The sequence below is a fragment of the Piliocolobus tephrosceles genome, chromosome 7, assembly GCF_002776525.5.
Source record: "Piliocolobus tephrosceles isolate RC106 chromosome 7, ASM277652v3, whole genome shotgun sequence".
Classification (NCBI taxonomy): Eukaryota; Metazoa; Chordata; class Mammalia; order Primates; family Cercopithecidae; genus Piliocolobus; species Piliocolobus tephrosceles.
The window spans coordinates 102,786,273-102,804,606 of NC_045440.1; the positions used below are offsets into that span (position 1 = coordinate 102,786,273).

Genomic DNA, 18,334 nt, shown 5'->3' on the forward strand with positions numbered 1-18,334 from the left:
GCTGGGAGATGGAGACTGGAGCTGTTCCTATTCGGCCATCTTGCTCCGCCCCTCTTCTGTGAATTTTTTGTTTTACTGTACTTAGACTTTTGTTTTCTGATTATCTGTTTTATATAAGTATTTATCCATGTGTGCCATCATTTTTGTAACTACTACTTTTAGGTATTATAGAATGTTACATTTATGTATATCCCATTCTCCATTTGGACATTTAGTTGTTTATAATTTTTTTAATCCATGCATCTCATATTCTGGATTTAAATTGTTAACTTTTACCATAAATAACTCTTTAAGAATGGGAAAAATAACAATGAAAAAAAAAATGCCCCCAAATGGAAGGAAATAGTACTGTTAAGATATAGAGCCCTTCTTATGTGGACCAAGGGTATCTTTGTTTCATTTACCTGCCCTGTGACCGCTGACACCACCACCCCCCAAGCCCTCGCCACACATACATACATCTAGCTCTAATACCTATTCAGTTAGAGAAAAAAGAATAGTTTTTACAACGTTCTCTCTCCAGGAAAGAGTCTTCTTTCACAATGGTGGAAGTAAGGATATAAGCCTTTCGCTCTTCCTTTTTTATAGTCTAAATTGCTGTGTGATTCCACTTTGCTGCTTGCAAAAATAGGAGTTGGAAAAGGAAAAAATTTCTATTCTAATGGGAAGCATTGTAGGAGGCAGAGTGAAAGAAAAAGTACTCTAGTGATCAGAGTAAATTTGAGGTATAGGTGCGAGCTGTGCTTTTTTCTCTCTCTCATTTTCATTTTGCTCATTATGTTACCATCTTTTAGAAAGAAGAATTCAGCTTATCACAACCTCCCAAATCTTCCAGTAAATCACCTGGAGTAAAAACAGTAACTCAAAAGCCCTGGAAGAGGGCGCTTTTGTATCCAGATTCTTCTAAGGATCATGTGATTGAGAAAGGGTAGGTGCAACTTTTTGTATCAAGTGCTTTTCTGCAATACTAAGATTTTTAGAGAATTTTAAAACTAAACAGAAATTAAAAACTAGTACTTTGATATTTTTACATGGGTTCTTAATTTTCAGTGATATGTATTAGAGGCTTATACTTTGCATGAATACTCTAAATTAGGAGTAGAGTTCCAGGTATTAGTAATTTTCAAAGAGATCAATGCCTCTGATCTCCAGCTTCTCAAGACTTCTCTGAGAAGATTGCCCTCTAATTCTTTTTTGGCTCTATTCAATAATTCTATATTTCTCAAATTTGAGAACTTATAAGACTCTCAAGAATATTGTCATTGTTACTGACCGGACACGGTGGCTCAGGGCTGTAATCCCAGCATTTTGGAGGCCAAGGCAAGCAGATTGCTTGAGCCTAGGAGCTTGAGAGCAGCCTAGGTAATATAGTAAGATCATGTCTACAAAAAATTTAAAACATTAGCCGAGTGTGGTAGCATGTGCCCATAGTATCAGCTACTTGGAAGGCTGAGGGATGAGAATCACTTGAACCCAGGAGGCAGCGGTTGCAGTGAGCCCAGATCGTGCCACTGCACTGCACTCCAGCCTGGGTGACAGATTGAGATTCCATCTAAAAAAAAAAAGGGATGAAGGGTTTACCAGTGTCTTTGACTCTCATAAGCAAACCCTCAGGAAAAAGCAGCCTCAAATGCTGAAATCACCTCTGTGAATTCTCTGGGTTTTGGCTCAGTTATTCTTAACTACATTGTTAGCACTCAGATGCCTTTAGGCAGATTTATTTTTGTAAGTTTTTTCAGCTTATCTAGTTGCCTTCTACCTGAGGTTGATCCAAATCACCTTCTCTGCCATTTCCAAAAGTAGCAGTTAATGAGCTTTTGTGGCATTGAAACTTTGCTTGCATTGTATAAATTAATTCTTTTTTTAAAAAATTGCAACACTGTTCTGAAGGCACATGTATCTGTTAATTCTTACTGCATCCCCATGAAGAAGCTATTATCATCATTTTTCAAGTGATAAAACAAGTTAAAAGACATAGGCAGGAGTTGACAGAAAAGCTGAATTTTGAAAACTATACATTGTTATGGCTAGAGTATAGAGTATTATAGTGAAAAAGTAAGAGATGAGCTGAAAAGATAAGTGAGGTTCAGAATGTGAAATTTCTTATCTGTCATATTAAAGAATCGAGATTATTCTCTATGAACTCAAGAACAACTGGAGAGTTTTTTTGGGTGTCTGTCATTTACTGAAATTGTTTTATTCTTAAAAATTAGAAATATAAACATAGTTCAAAAATAGTGGCATGCTATACACTTGTTTAGTGCCTTGTTTTTTCATTTTAAATTTTCATTAAAATATCTTAGATTTTCTTCCATAGCAGTGATTGTGCTATAGCAATAGATATACTGTAATCTATTTTGATTCTTATTCTTGTCAACTTGCCTCCTCCTATGTCTGCTTCTTTCATTTTATACCATACTTTGCATTTGTACTCTATTGATGGACATGACATTGCTTCTATTTTTTTCTGTTACAAACAGTGTTATAGTGGATATTCTTATACATTGCTCTATTTCATATATATATATATATATATATATATATGTCCCCATAAGGAAAGCATTGCCTTCATTTTTCAGGTGATGAAACAAGTGAAAAGACATACAGGCATGAGTTGAGAGAAAAGTTGAATTATTCAACATTAATTCAACAATTAATATTTGTTGAATATATATATAATATTTCATATATATGATAATTTCCTAAAAGAATTTTTGAGTCAAAGCTCATGTGCTTTTTAAATTTTGCTAGATAATATAAAATATCATCAGAGTTATAACAACTTATACTTCCTTCAGCATATATGAGTGCCTTTTTTTAACCATTCCTTTCCCAATATAGTATGCATTACCCTTGCTAAACAGATATATTTTAAAAACAGTATTTCTTATTTTGACTGAAGTTGAACATTTTTAAATATGTTTAAGAACTACTACTTTATTTTCTGTGAATTTGTTATTCTCAGAAGGAGGAAAACCAGGACTGGAGGAGGCAGATGATTTTAATTTGGCGTGCTTCCTAGGTGAATGCTCCAGTGTATAGTACAGTATCTGGCACATAGTATGTGTTGAATTAATATTTGTTGAATGAAGGAATATAGAGCCTAAAGTATTCTTTTTTTTTTTTTTTTTTTTTGAGATGTTTTACTCTCTTGCCCAGACTGGAGTGCTATGGCGTTGAACTCCTGGGCTCAAGTCATCCTCCCACCTCAGCCTCCCAAGTAGCTAGGACTACAGGTGTGTGCCACCATGCCCGACTAATTTTTTTTTTCGTAGAGCTGGGTTCTCACAATGTTGCCCAGGCTGGTCTGGCCTCAAGCAATCCTCCCACCTCCCAAAATGCTGGGATTACAGGCATGAGCCACCAAGCCCAGCCAGTACTCCAGGGATGAGATGAAACTATATTGGGTTTCAGTTTCTCTACATCCGAATTTTTTGTGTATTGACAATACGAATTTTATCTCAATAAAAAATGTAAAACTACATTAGAATATACATTGGGATATACATGTTCAAAACAGTTGAAATATAGGTTTGGAGCCCAGGAGAGAGATCAATTACAAGTAGAAAATTGCGGAAGCATTACACTTTAGTGGATAGTTGAAGCTGTGGGCATGGATGAGATGATCATGAGAGAGAGAAAGAGCAGTATATAATGAGACCTAAGTTATCAAGGTTTATAGTAAAGGCAGAGAATAAGGAACTTGAAGAGAAGACCAAGAAAGGGTAATCTGAAAAAAAAAAAAAAAAGGGTAATCTGAGAGATGGGCGATGTACAAATAGGGAAAGAGTGGTGTCATAGAAGCCAAGGGAAGGAAGAATTTTAGGCCAGGAATGGTGGCTCATGCCTGTAATTCCAGCACTTTGGGAGGCCAAAGTGGGTGGATCACTTGAAGTTAGGAGTTTGAGACCGGTCTGGCCAACATGGTGAAACCCCATCTCTACTAAATATACAAAAATTAGCCAGGCATGGTGGCTTGCACCCTGTAATCCCAGCTACTTGGGAGGCTGATGCAGGAGAATACATTTAGCCCAGGAGGCAGAGGTTGCAGTGAACCCAGATTGTGCCACTGCGTTCCAGCCTGGGCGATAGAGTGAGGCTCTCAACAAAACAAACAAACAAAAAAACAAAAAAACCAAACAAACAAAAAACCAGAATGAGCAGAATGAGTTGGGAAGTGTCCCCCTTCTAATTTTGTAAGAGTTTGGGAAGAACTGCATATTGGTTCTTCTTTAAGTACTTGATAGAGTTCACCAGTGAAGGCTTTTGGACCCAGGCCTTTTATTTGTGTGGGCTGATACCAAATTATTGATTTAATCTCTACTTGCTATAGGTCTATTCAGGTTTTCTTTCTTTTTGAGTAATTTTTGGTAATTTGTGTCTCTTTAGAATTTGTTCATCAAATTACCTAATTTGTTTGCATATAGTCCTAAGTATTCCCTCATAATCCTTTTAATTTCTGTAAGGCTGTATTGAGGTATCCTCTTTTATTCCTGATTTAAGTAATTTGAGTCCTCTCTTTTTCTTGGTTAGTTTAGCTAAATATTTTTGTTTGTTTGTTTGTTTTTCATGTTTTTTTTTTTTTTTTTTTTTTTTTTTGAGACAGAGTCTCACTCTGCCCAGCCTGGAGTGCAGTGGCACAACCTTGGCTCACTGCAACCTCCACCTCATGAGTTCAAGTGATTCTCCTGCCTCAGCCTCCTGAGTAGCTGGGATTACAGGTGTCTGCCCCCACCTCCGGCTCATTTTTGTATTTTTAGTAGAGACGGGGTTTCACCATGTTGACCAGGCTGGTCTCGAACTTCTGACCTCAAGTGATCCACCCACCTCGGCCTCCGAAGTGTTGGGATTACAGGCATGAGCCACCGTGCCCAGCCACTAAAAGTTTTTCTTGGTTAGTCTATCTAAAGGTTTTTGTTCTCATCAGAAAGAGTGTTTTTAAGGTGAAGACTTGAGACTGTGGATATGCATAGAATAGAATCCAGAGGAAATGAAGAAGCTGATGATATATGAGAAAAATTGAAGGTCTCCATATTAAAAGGAGAAGAGAGGAACAGGTTCAAGAGCCAAGGGAATGAGATTAACCATGGTCAGGAGGTGGGGCGCTTCTTCCTGAGACAACATGGAAAGAAGTAAGGATGGGTACAGGTGGATATGTTTGTTGTTCATATCAAGAATGCTTTCAGCTGCAAATACCAGAAACCTAACTAACAATGGCTTAGATGAATTGACCTAATTTTTCTCACATAACAAGAAATCCCATGATAGGCAACTGTCAGTGTTGGTACAATAGATCAGAAAGATTAGGGCCTGAATCTTTGTGATGCTCTTGGCCTTTCCCTCATGGTCAGCAGTGTTGCGGCTCCTAATATCAGGCTTTCAAGTCAGAGTGGAGGAGAAAGGGCAATTTCCATTAACCCTCTCCCTCTTGTCAGAAAAGCAAGCTTCTCAGAAGCTCCCTAGCACATTTCATTTTGTATCTCATTAGTCATAACTGTGTCTCATGGCTATGTCTCGCTGCAAGGGAGTCTTAGAAAGTTAATGTTTAGCTTTTTCAGAATCTCAGTGGTACTGTGTATAGAAACATGCCATTCTGCTACATGAGGAAATGGAAACTGAAGCATGTTGTACATACGTTTTGTGTGAGAAGAAACTGCAAGGTAATCTGCTGATGGAGTGGAGTGGAAGTATATTGGCAAGGTAGAATAGGCATGTTTTTTGGAGCAAGAAAATAAGGCTTTAGAATAATTACAGCGTGGATGTGGGAGAGGGAGCTGGATAAAAAAATAGAAAAAGATAATGTCCAAAGTCATTAGTCTAACTCCAAAGTCTTCCATTATTTCACCCCAAACTAATCTATATAATTCCCTATGAATCTCACCTCTGTGAGGATTACATATTATAATATGAATTATATCTAGCACAGTGTTTGGTATGTAGTATATAATGTTCACTTTTTAATGTTAGTGTCTTCTTGCCCTAAGCAAATTATCTTTGCTGCCTTTTAAACAAGGATTTCCATACCCACCTTCATTTATTGCTCACTATTTTCCTGTCTAAGGAGCCCCTCTAAAACACATTAAATTTTTTTTGAATTTTATTAAAACACAAATATTTTATTTTTAAATTACTAATACAGGTTGAAGGAATTTCTCATTCTTGCCCTCTCAAAATATTTATTATCCATCCCAGTCATTTGGCATCTATAATAAACCCTCTTGAATTCATCTAACCAGCAGTTATTTTGAGAATTGTCTTCCTGTATAACTATGACTCATTTTCTGAACCACCACTTCAGGGCTAGAACGATGTTTATCCTTTTATTCCTGAGTCACATTGCTCAGAAGTACTCTTAAGATTTGGTGCTATGTATACCAAAAGTGCTCGGAATTTGTTTGTTGATCAGTATGTTCTCATTCTTACAATTTTAGTTCTCATCCTTATAATTTAGGTCAAAGCACATGTCAGAAAGCAGCAAAGTCATTCACTTAACATCTTTTACTGACATTTCTGAATGTCTCAAGCCCCAGCTGGATAGAAGATACACTTATACAGAAGAACCTAAGGTGAGTATTTTGAGGACTCATAAATATTTTGAGGACTCATAAAATATGAGTCCTCATATTTTGAGGACTGAATAAACCTGATTGTTCATTTAACTGATCAATATCTCCTGATTTTAGAGAATTTGTATTGATTTATCATAATATTTTATCTTTACTAAGCAATACATTTGATTTTTTTCCTTGCTAAAGGATTTTTACACAAATATTTCCTCTGTGTTTTCCTTTTGTAGTACCATGGTCCTATATACTGCATTGATTACTGTTTTCAAAGACAATGGTGTTCTGGTTTTGGTATGATGACACTTGAAAGAAAAATAGTATTTGATATTACATTTTAGAAGCCTATAATTTTTTTTTTTTGAGAGAGAGTCTTGCTCTGTTGCCCAGGCTGTAGTGCAGTGGCACAGTCTTGGCTCACTACAATCTCCGCCTCCCTGGTTCAAACAATTCCCTGCCTCAGCCTCCCAAGTAGCTGGGACTACAGGTGCATGCCACCACACCCTGCTAATATTTTTTTGTATTTTCAGTAGAGATGGGGTTTCACCATGTTGCCCAGACTGGTCTCGAACTCCTGACCTCGGGCAATCTGCCTGCCTCGCCCTCCCAAAATGCTGGGATTACAGGCATGTGCCACCACATCTGGCCGAAGCCTAGAATTTTTAAGAATTTTTAAAGAGCAGGATGTTTCCACAGTACAGCTACCCTGATAATGTGGATTTAATGCACTAGTTCTAGATGAAAACTTCACATTCACTAAGAATTATACTTTAGGTAGAAACCTTGGCAGTCCTAATACAGTCTGAACACTTAGCTATAATTTTGCGTAACTATTTTTTTATTCTATGCAAATGGTACCCCATTTCTTTTAATTAGTTTTTTTTCCTACTAAAATAAGGAGCTTTTTTTTTTTTTTTTTTTTTTTAGTTTGGAATGCTGATAGTTAAACACAGTAAAAACATTAAATTCTCACTTCAGAATTTGTTTAGCAGGCAGATAGAGAGGTGGAGAAATGGAGAGACAGTAGGACAAAAAAAGAGTGAGAACCTTACTTAAACCCTAAATTTTTTGTACCATTATTGTCTTATTACAAAGAAGTAGTCTATGAGTTCTGTAAAACAAATAGCAAAGAGTTAAACTGAATAGTAGATGCCCTTTCATATTCTGAAGTCACTCCTGTGCTTGGAGAAATAGCCAACTTTCTGTGTTTCAAAAATTGTATGAGGGTTGCCAGTGCTGTTGGCAGAGAAGCCTATAAACAGCAAAATTTTATGAGAACTTATACTGCCATTTACACTGTGCAGGCCATGACCTACACAGGGTGAGACTGTCCAAGAGGGACTCCCTAAGGATAGTTAATGAGCAGCACCAAGAGGCCTTAGAGATAGTTCTCGTCATAACCCTTCGTAGCTATAATAGCAGCACTTCAAGGCTGAAATAACATTAAATATGTATGAAAGAGGTCACCAACAGGATTTGAAATACTCCTAAAATGGTCTTACTTTGCCTGAAACATGAAAATAATTAAGGCTAGGAAGTTGTTTCAACATTAAGTTTAAAATCAGATTGGTTTATAATAGAATATATTCTGTGGCCATAGTTGGGCTCCACAAATGAATGTTATATGACTCTCAAATGCAAACATACTGCATTAATTACATATATGGTACAAAAATAAAATAGTCCAGTGGGAAAATGACAGCATGGTAGAGTTTATGAAATCCTGTTGTGTAATGCCATAAAAAAATTACCATGTTTTTGGGTGGATAATAGACTTCTGTTTTGTTATGTAGGTTAAAACCATGTCAGATGTTGGTGCCTTGGGAGGATTTGACATGGAAAATTTGTTGCAATCTTTGTATGTAGAAAACAGAGCTGGATTCTTCTTTACTAAATTCTGCGAGCATTCAGGAAACAAGGTAGAAAAGAATTATTTAAAATTTAATTTTGTAATTTTACTTCATTTAAAAATAAGAGACATCAATCATTAAGTGCTCACATAATTATATTTGATGTTAAAATTCTCATCTGTGATAAGAAAATTCATATTTAATATTTAGTAAATATTTAAGCATCTCAATTATAATTATTTTGTTCATCCTACAATTACAAATTACAATGAATGGTGGCAAAATTATTTCCAGTTGATTTTTCAAAATTAAAAAAAAAATCAGTCTTACTTTTGCTAAAATGAAAAGTATTGGCCAGGTGCGGTGGCTCATGCTTGTAATCCCAGCACTTTTGGAGGCCGAGGTAGATGGATCATTTTAGGTCAAGAGTTCGAGACCAGCCTGGCCAACACGGTGAAACCCCATCTCTACTAAAATACAAAAATTAGCTGGGCGTGGTGGTGCATGCCTATAATCCCAGCTACTCGGGAGGCTGAGCTGGGAGAATCGCTTGAGCCTGGAGGTGGATGTTGTGGTGAGCCGAGATCGCACCCCTGCACTCCAGTCTGGGTGAGAGAGTGAGACCCTGTCTCAAAAGAAAAAAAAAAGTGTTTAACTGGTTCATTTACTACAGTAATGTTTGGTTCTGCAGTAATACACATTGCCCATATATATCAAAATACGTGGTTACTCCTTAACTGTTAACTAGAATATTTACTGTTTTAATGACTAATTATGTGAGAGGCATACATACAAAAATATAATCTTCCAGCAACAATATCAGTAAATATTTTGTGTGTTGCCAGTTTGTGATAGAAGATTAAAACCATCTTAAATTGAACCTGATTTATGGTAACAGCAAGGAGCTAAACAATTACTTATATTTGAAATTAGAGCTTTGTAAGAGTTTTAATAATTAGGTGGTAATAATTTATGTACTTTTTCCATCTGTAGTTGTGGAAGAACAGCGTGTACTTTTGGTTTGACCTGCAGGCTTATCATCAGCTTTTCTACCAGGAAACTCTTCAGCCTTTTAAAGTATGCAAGCAAGCACAAGTACGTAGTAAATAATATTGGTTCAATGTGAAGCACTAAGTACACAGAGAAATGAAAATTGTGTCCAGTCCCAAACAAGAGAAATCTGGGATCGCAGGCAAAAAGGCAGCAATTAAATTGTTGCCATGGTATTACTTTATTTAAATGTCAGCAGAATATTATTTTATAATATGATTTGTGAGTTTTCAGTTTTATCTCTTTTATTTGGTTTGCTTTATTTTCTCTTGCCAACTACTTGTTCTTCTGATAAAGAACTTCTCTCTTTCTCTCTCTCTCTCTCTCTTTTTTTTTTTTTCTAATTTATACCTTTTTGGTTTGGTTGTGAGTGATTTAAAAGAAAACCCTGAGAATGGACATGTAATGAATCATTGAAGTGATTGGGAGCAGAGACATTGACCAATGTTACTCTCTGAGCTTCCTGCAGATATCAGCTGTTGTACATACTAGGCTGTTGACTTGGTATGAGCAGGAAAAGATGTTGACTGACTATGCAGTGCAAGCCGCATGTAGTTGTTCAGGCTTCAGTTCTGCATGCCATAGGAGACAGACACTCAGGGAGTAGAGGAAAGAATGTTTCAAGACCACCCTGAAGCCAAATAGAGGAGGAAAGAAAAAAAAAATAGAGGGGGAAGAACAGAGGATTCTCTGTAAAAGGAGACAGAGAAAATAGCCTCTTTTGTGGGGAAGAAGGAAAGGGAACAGAATTGTGACTCAAGCTGACTTATTTTCGCAGTTTTTTATTTTCAGGCTCTTCTGTTCTTTTTTGGAGACAGGTCTCCAAGCCTAGAAAAGTGCTAATCACTTCTATATCTGTTCACCACTTAAGTGATTCTTACAATCCACAATAACTGCATTCCAGAGGACCTCCCCCTGAACAATGCTAAGGAAACTAGCTTCATCATTTTATTTATTATCTTATCATCTTATTTGAGGTATCATAGTGTACCGCTGGATGTTCATAGTTACTTTCCCCACCCGGACTCTGGCATTAGTAACTATGCTTTGTAAATCAACTGACAGAGTTTTGTACTTTTTACTGTGAGAATAAGGACTTCAGCTCCTACATAGCCCATATCTGTCTCCATGAAATCATGAAATTATATCTAATTTACTAGCACCATTTCTGAGACCACACAGTTGACTATTCTGTTTGTTAATCTTTTACCTGTAATTCTCTATTTATCCTCCTCCTCCTAACCTATTGCCCCTAATCTGTTCAAGTACAATTCATTACTTTTATATGTTTTCACTACTACAAAGAGTATTCCTCCAAAAATCTTCAGCTGCCCAATTAAGTGAGTTTTTCCCTTAATAATTTTCGTATTTCCATGACCTTGTAAAAGAGAAAATTCTATTTGAGCTTGGTTTACTTGTTAATTATTAGTAATAAATGATTGTAAAACCACACAGTTTTGGTTACTTGAAGGTGGATGATTCTGTTTTGGGATTTTCAATGTCTATAAGGTTTTTATCTTTTCCTAGGTTCTCTTTTGGATAATTAAAACGGAGTGAGAGGAAAACAATGGAGACATTTGCTTTTAGGAATGAAGAAAGATAAGAGAAGCAAATCTATGGTTTTTTTTGTTTTTGTTTTTGTTTTTACATACTTGCTCTTTGCATCTATAGTTATTTTACTTTGTCTTACTTTTTTATTTATTTACATTTTTAGAGATAGGATCTTGCCTTGACACCCAGGCTGGAGTGCAGTGGAGGGATCATAGCTCACTGCAGCCTTGAACTCTTGAGTTCAAGTGATCCTGCTGCCTCAGCCTAAGTGCTGGGATTACAGGCATGCACCATCATGCCCAACTTTATTTTTCTGGTTAGAGGAGCAATTGTCTAAATTGATTTAGGTTTTAATTATCCCAGGTTTCTGTGACTTCAGATACAAGAACTGCCTGTAATACTATAATCCTAGAGATTCATTTTATGGTATGAAATGCTATTTGTTTCTTTATAATACATATATGGTTCTCTTCAGGGGTAAATTTACAATTTAGATGTTTGGATTGATAATGCCAATGACAGAATACAATAAACTGGACTATGTTAAAATTGCTATGGGCCAGGTGTGGTGGCTCATGCCTGTAATCCCAGTACTTGGGCAGGCTGAGGCAGGAGGATTGCTTGAGCCCAGGAGTTCAAGGCCAGCTTGGACAACAAAGTGAGACCGCATATCTATAAAAAATTTAAAAAGTAGCCAGGCATAGTGATGTGCACCTGTAGTTTCAGGTTCTGGAGAGGCTGAGGTGGGAGGATCGCTTGAGCCCAGGAGTTCGAGGCTGCAGTAAGCTATGATTGCACCATCACACTCCAGTCTGGGGGGCAGAACAAAACCCTGACTCAAAATAAATAGATAAAGTTTCTATGAACTTGATTTTATATTGTTTTCAAATATCTGCCAAGTTGTATGCTAGGAGACCGAGATTGGATTTCAAGAGACTTACATGATTTTCTATACATAAACCCTGAAGTTTTATTGCCCCATGAAATATTGCAGAAATATCTTTATTCAGGCTAGATGGGGAAGGGCATATCAGTAACAGATCAGTAACAGTGATTAGCATGACTAAAGAGTCTTAAGAGTTTGAAGTAGTGTCTTGGGTATGCCCTGAAGATTTCACCACATGGCTTCAAAATAGACTAGTACCCAGTTGGAAACCAATTTAAATGGTGTTGGCAAGGATAAAGGGAATCACCACCATAGTGTAGAGATATCTTTGACCCTAGCAACAGCTTGCCAAGGAACAATATACCACTGCTAAGATTTGGATTTGGAGACTAGATTGTTCCTATAGATAGTTCTACGGTCGTTTTTTTTTTTTTTTTAATTTGGAGATTTTTCTTTTATTTCAATTTTATTTTTATTTTTTATTTTTATTATATTTTAAGTTCTAGGGTACATTTGCACAATGTGCAGGTTTGTTCCATAGGTCTACATGTGTCATGTTGGTTTGCTGCACCCATCAACTCGTCATTTACATTAGGTATTTATCCTAATGCTATCCCCCCGCCAGGCCCCCACCCCCTGACAGGCCCCAGTGTGTGATGTTCCCCGCCCTGTGTCCAAGTGTTCTCATTGTTCAATTCCCACCTGTGACTGAGAACATGCAGTGTTTGGTTTTCTGTCCTTGTGATAGTTTGATGAGAATGATGGTTTCCAGCTTCATCCATGTCCCTACAAAGGGCATGAACTCATCCCTTTTTTATGGCTGCATAGTATTCCATGGTGTATATGTGCCACATTTTCTTAATACAGTCTATCATTGATGGACATTTGGGTTGGTTCCAAGTCTTTGCTATTGGGAATAGTGCCACAATAAACATACATGTGCATGTGTCTTTATAGCAGCATGATTTAAAATCCATTGGGTATATACCCAGTAATGGGATCACTGGGTCAATGGTATGTCTGGTTCTAGATCCTTGAGGAATCGCCACACTGCCCTTCACAATGGTATACCTAATTGACACTCCTACCAACAGTGTAAAAGTGTTCCTATTTCTCCACATCTTCTCCAGCACCTGTTGTTTCCTGACTTTTTAATGATCGCCATTCTAACTGGTGTGAGATGGTATCTCATTGTGGTTTTGATTTGCATTTCTCTGATGACTAGTGATGATGAGCATTTTTTCATGTGTCTGTTGCCTGCATAGATGTCTTCTTTTGAGAAGTGTCTGTTCATATCCTTTGCCCACTTTTTGATGGGGTTTTCTTTTCTTGTAAATTTGTTTGAGCTCTTTGTGGATTCCGCATATTAGCCCTTTGTCAGATGGGTAGATTGCAAAAATTTTCTCCCATTCTGTAGGTTCCCTATTCACTCTGGAGGTAGTTTCTTTTGCCATGCAGAAGCTCTTTAGTTTAATTAAATCCCACTTGTCTATTTTGGCTTTTGTTACCATTGCTTTTGGTGTTTTAGTCATGAAGTCCTTGCCCATGCCTATGTCCTGAATGGTATTGCCTAGGTTTTCTTCTAGGGTTTTTATGGTTTTACGTCTAACATTTAAGTCTTTAATCCATCTTGAATTAATTTTTGTATGAGGTATAAGGAGGGAATCCAGTTTCAGCTTTCTACGTATGGCTAGCCAGTTTTCCCAGCGCCATTTATTGAATAGGGAATCCTTTCCCTATTTCTTGTTTTTGTCAGGTTTGTCAAAGATCAGATGGTTGTAGATGTGTGGTGTTATTTCTGAGACCTCTGTTCTGTTCTGTTCCATTGGTCTATATATCTGTTTTTGTACCAGTACCATGCTGTTTTGGTTACTGTAGACTTGTTCTATAGTTTGAAGTCAGGTAGCGTGATGCCTCCAGCTTTGTTCTTTTGGTTTAGGATTGTCTTGGCAATGTGGGCTCTTTTTTGGTTCCATATGAACTTTAAAGTAGTTTTTTCCAATTCTGTGAAGAAAGTCATTAGTAGCTTGATGAGGATGGCATTGAAGCTATAAATTACCTTGGACAGTATGGGCATTTTCATGATATTGGTTCTTCCTATCCATGAGCATAGAATGTTATTCCATTTGTTTGAGTCCTCTTTTATTTCATTGAGCAGTGGTTTGTAGTTCTCCTTGAAGAGGTCCTTCACATCCCTTGTAAGTTGGATTTCTAGGTATTTTATTCTCTTTGTAGCAATTGTGAATGGGAATTCACTCATGATTTGGCTCTCTGTTTGTCTGTTGTTGGTGTATAGGAATGCTTGTGATTATTGCACATTGATTTTGTATCCTGAGACTTTGCTGAAGTTGCTTATCAGCTTAAGGAGATTTTGGGCTGAGACGATGGGGTTTTCTAAATATACAATCATGTCATCTGCAAACAGGGACAATTTGACTTCCTCTTTTCCTGATTGAATACCCTTTATTTTTTTCTCTTGCCTGACTGCCCTTGCCAGAACTTCCAACACTATGTTGAGTAGGAGTGGTGAGAGAGGGCATACTTGTCTCGTGCTCGTTTTCAAAGGGAAAGCTTCCAGTTTTTGCCCATACAGTATAATATTGGCTGTGGGTTTGTCATAAATAGCTCTTATTATTTGGAGATACATTCCATCAATACCTAGTTTATAGAGAGTTTTTAGCATGAAGGGCTGTTGAATTTTGTCAAAGGCCTTTTCTGAATCTATTGAGGTAATCATCTGGTTTTTGTCATTGGTTCTGTTTATGTGATGGATTACACTTATTGATTTGCACATTGAACCAGTCTTGCATCCCATGGATGAAGCAGACTTGTTCGTGGTGGATAAGCTTTTTGATGTACTACTGGATTTGATTTGCCAGTATTTTATTGAGGATTTTCGCATCGATGTTCATCAGGGATATTGGTCTAAAATTCTCTTTTTTTGTTGTGTTTCTGCCAGGCTTTGGTATCAGGATGATGCTGGCCTCATGAAATGAGTTAGGGAGGATTCCCTCTTTTTATATTGTTTGGAATAGTTTCAGAAGGAATGGTGCCAGCTCCTCCTTGTACCTCTGGTAGAATTTGACTGTGAATCTGCCTGGTGCTGGACTCTTTTTTTGGTTTGTAGGCTATTAATTACTGCCTAAATTTCAGAGCCTGTTATTGGTCTATTCAGAGATTTAACTTCTTCCTGGTTTAGTCTTGGGAGAGTGTATGTGTCCAGGAATTTATCCATGTCTTCTAGATTTTCTAGTTTATTTGTGTAGAGGTGTTTATGGTATTCTCTCACGGTAGTTTGTATTTCTGTGGGATTACCGGTGATATCCCCTGTATCATATTTTATTGCATCTATTTGATCTGTCTTTTCTTCTTTATTAGTCTTGCTAGTGGTCTATCTATTTTGTTGATCTTTTCAAAAAACTAGCTCCTGGATTCATTGATTTTTTTGAAGGGTTTTTTATGTCTCTATCTCCTTCAGTTCTGCTCTGATCTTAGTTATTTCTTTTCTTCTGCTAGCTTGTGAATTTATTTGCTCTTGCTTCTCTAGTTCTTTTAATTGTGATGTTAGGGTGTCAATTTTAGATCTTTGCTGCTTTCTCTTGTGGGCATTTAGTGCTATAAATTTCCCTCTACGCACTGTTTTAAATGTGTCCCAGAGATTCTGGTACATTGTGTCTTTGTTCTCATTGGTTTCAAAGAACTTTATTATCTTTATTTCTGCCTTCATTTCGTTATTTACCCAGTAGTCACTCAGGGGCAGGTTGCTCAGTTTCCATGCAGTTGTGTGGTTTTGAGTGAGTTTCTTAATCCTGAGTTCTAATTTGATTGCACTGTGGTCTGAGAGACAGTTTGTTATAATTTCTGTTCTTTTGCATTTGCTGAGGAGTGTTTTAGTTCCAATTAGGTGGTCAGTTTTAGAATAAGTATGACGTGGTGCTGAGAAGAATGTATATTCTGTTGATTTGGGGTGGAGAGTTCTATAGATGTCTATTAGGTCCACTTGGTGCAGAGCTGAGTTCAAGTCTTGGATATCTTTTTTAACCTTCTCTCTCGCTGATCTGTCTAATATTGACAGTGTAGTGTTATAGTCTCCCATTATTATTGTGTGGGAGTCTAAGTTTCTTTGTAGGTCTCTAAGGACTTACTTTATGAATCTCGGTGCTCCTGTATTGGGTGCATATATATTTAGGATAGTTAGCTCTTCTTGTTGAATTGATCCCTTTACCATTATGTAATGCCCTTCTTTGTCTCTTTTGATCTTTGTTGGTTTAAAGTCTGTTTTATCAGAGACTAGGATTGCAACCCCTGCCTTTTTTTGCTTTCCATTTGCTTGATAGATCTTCCTCTATCCCTTTATTTTGAGACTATATGTGTCTCTGCATGTGAGATGGGTCTCCTGAATACAGCACACTGATGGATCTTGACTGTTTATCCAATTTGCCAGTCTGTGTCTTTTAATTTGAGCATTTAGCCCATTTACAATTAAGGTTAGTATTGTTATATGTGAATTTGATCCTGTTATTATGATGTTAGCTGGTTATTTTGCCCATTAATTGATGCAGTTTCTTCATAGCATCGATAGTCTTTACAATTTGGCATGATTTTGCAGTGACTGGTACCGGTTGTTTCTTTCCATGTTTAGTGCTTCCTTCAGGAGCTCTTGTCAGGCAGGCCTGGTGGTGACAAAATCTCTTAGCATTTGCTTGTTTGTAAAGGAATTTATTTCTCCTTCACTTATGAAGCTTAGTTTGGCTGCATATGAAATTCTGGGTTGAAAATTATTTTCTTTAAGAATGTTGAATATTAGCCCCCACTCTCTTCTGGCTTGTAGTGTTTCTGCCAAGAGTTCTGCAGTTTTTTTTTTGACATTACATACTTGCTTCAGTGAGAGAGCACTACTAGTGAATGAAACAGACCTAGCGACTACTGTCTTTTGTACTTGTGAAATCTTTCAAATAAGCTGTATCCTAACAAAAATTATGCATTTAGAATCTATCACTCTCCATAGCATGCATAATGATATTTAAATAAAAATAAGTAAACGTCTGAAACAAAAATTTAAACATGTTCAAGTATACACACACTCACACACACATACACACACACACACCAAATTTTAAATATAAGAAATGTAGGGGGGGCAGTTCCAAGATGGCCGAGTAGGAACAGCTCCAGTCTACAGCTCCCAGTGTAAGCGACGCAGAAGACGGATGATTTCTGCATTTCCAACTGAGGGACCAGGTTCATCTCACTTGGGCATGTTGGGCAGTGGGTGCAGGACAGTGGGTACAGCCCACTGAGCAAGAGCCGAAGCCTCACCCAGGAGCGCAAGGGGACAGGGAATTCCCTTTCCTAGCCAAGGGAAGCTGTGACAGACAGCACCTGGAAAATCAGTTCATTCCCACCCTAATACTGCGCTTTTCCAAGGGTGTTAGCCAACAGCACACCAGGATATTATATCCTGCGCCTGGCTTGGAGGGTCCCATGCCCAATGAGCCTTGCTCATTGCTAGCACAGCAGTCTGAGATCTAATGGCAAGGTGGCAGTGAGGCTGGGGGAGGGGCACCTGCCATTGCTGAGGCTTAAGTAAGTAAACAAAGTGGCTGAGAAGTTCGAACTGGGTGGAGCCCACCTCAGCTCAAGGAGGCCTGCCTGCCTCTATAGACTCCACCTCTGGGGGCAGGGCATAGCCAAACAAAAGGCAGCAGAAACCCCTGCATATTTAAATGTCTCTGTCTGACAGCTTTGAAGAGAGTAGTGGTTCTCCCAGTATGGAGTTTGAGATCTGAGAATAGACAGACTGCCTCCTCAGACGACCTACAGAATGGGAGAAAATTTTTGCAATCTACTCATCTGGCAAAGGGCTAATATCCAAAACCTACAAAGAAGTCAAACAAATTTACAAGAAAAAAGCAACCCCATCAAAAAGTGGGCAAAGGATATGAACAGACACTTCTCAAAAGAGGACATTCATACAGCTAACAGACACATGAAAAAATGCTCATTATCACTCACCATCAGAGAAATTCAAATCAAAACCACGATGAGATACCATCTCATACCAGTTAGAATGGCGATCATTAAAAAGTCAGGAAACAACAGGTGCTGGAGAGGATGTGGAGAAATAGGAGAACTTTTACACTGTTGGTGGAACTGTAAACTAGTTCAACCATTGTGGAGGACAGTGTGGCGATTCGTCAAGGATCTAGAACTAGAAATACCATTTGACCCAGCCATCCCATTACTGGGTATATACTCAAAGGATTATAAATCACGCTGCTATAAAGACACATGTACACATATGCTTATTGCGGCACTATTCCCAATAGCAAAGACTTGGAACCAACCCAAATGTCCATCAGTGATAGACTGGATTAAGAAAATGTGGTACATATACACCATGGAATACTATGCAGCCATAAAAAGGGATGAGT

At 37.6% G+C, this 18,334-nt stretch overlaps 1 protein-coding gene across 1 annotated transcript in view; it reads left to right on the forward strand.

The window, feature by feature from the left end:
* LOC111520891 (regulator of G-protein signaling 22) overlaps nt 1–18,334 on the forward strand; it is a 110,681-nt gene that overhangs the window by 37,498 nt on the left and 54,849 nt on the right. Inside the window, 4 exon segments of the mRNA XM_031935957.1 lie at nt 795–928; nt 6,452–6,566; nt 8,357–8,482; nt 9,407–9,508. Of these exon segments, the coding sequence (XP_031791817.1) occupies nt 795–928; nt 6,452–6,566; nt 8,357–8,482; nt 9,407–9,508 (477 nt within the window).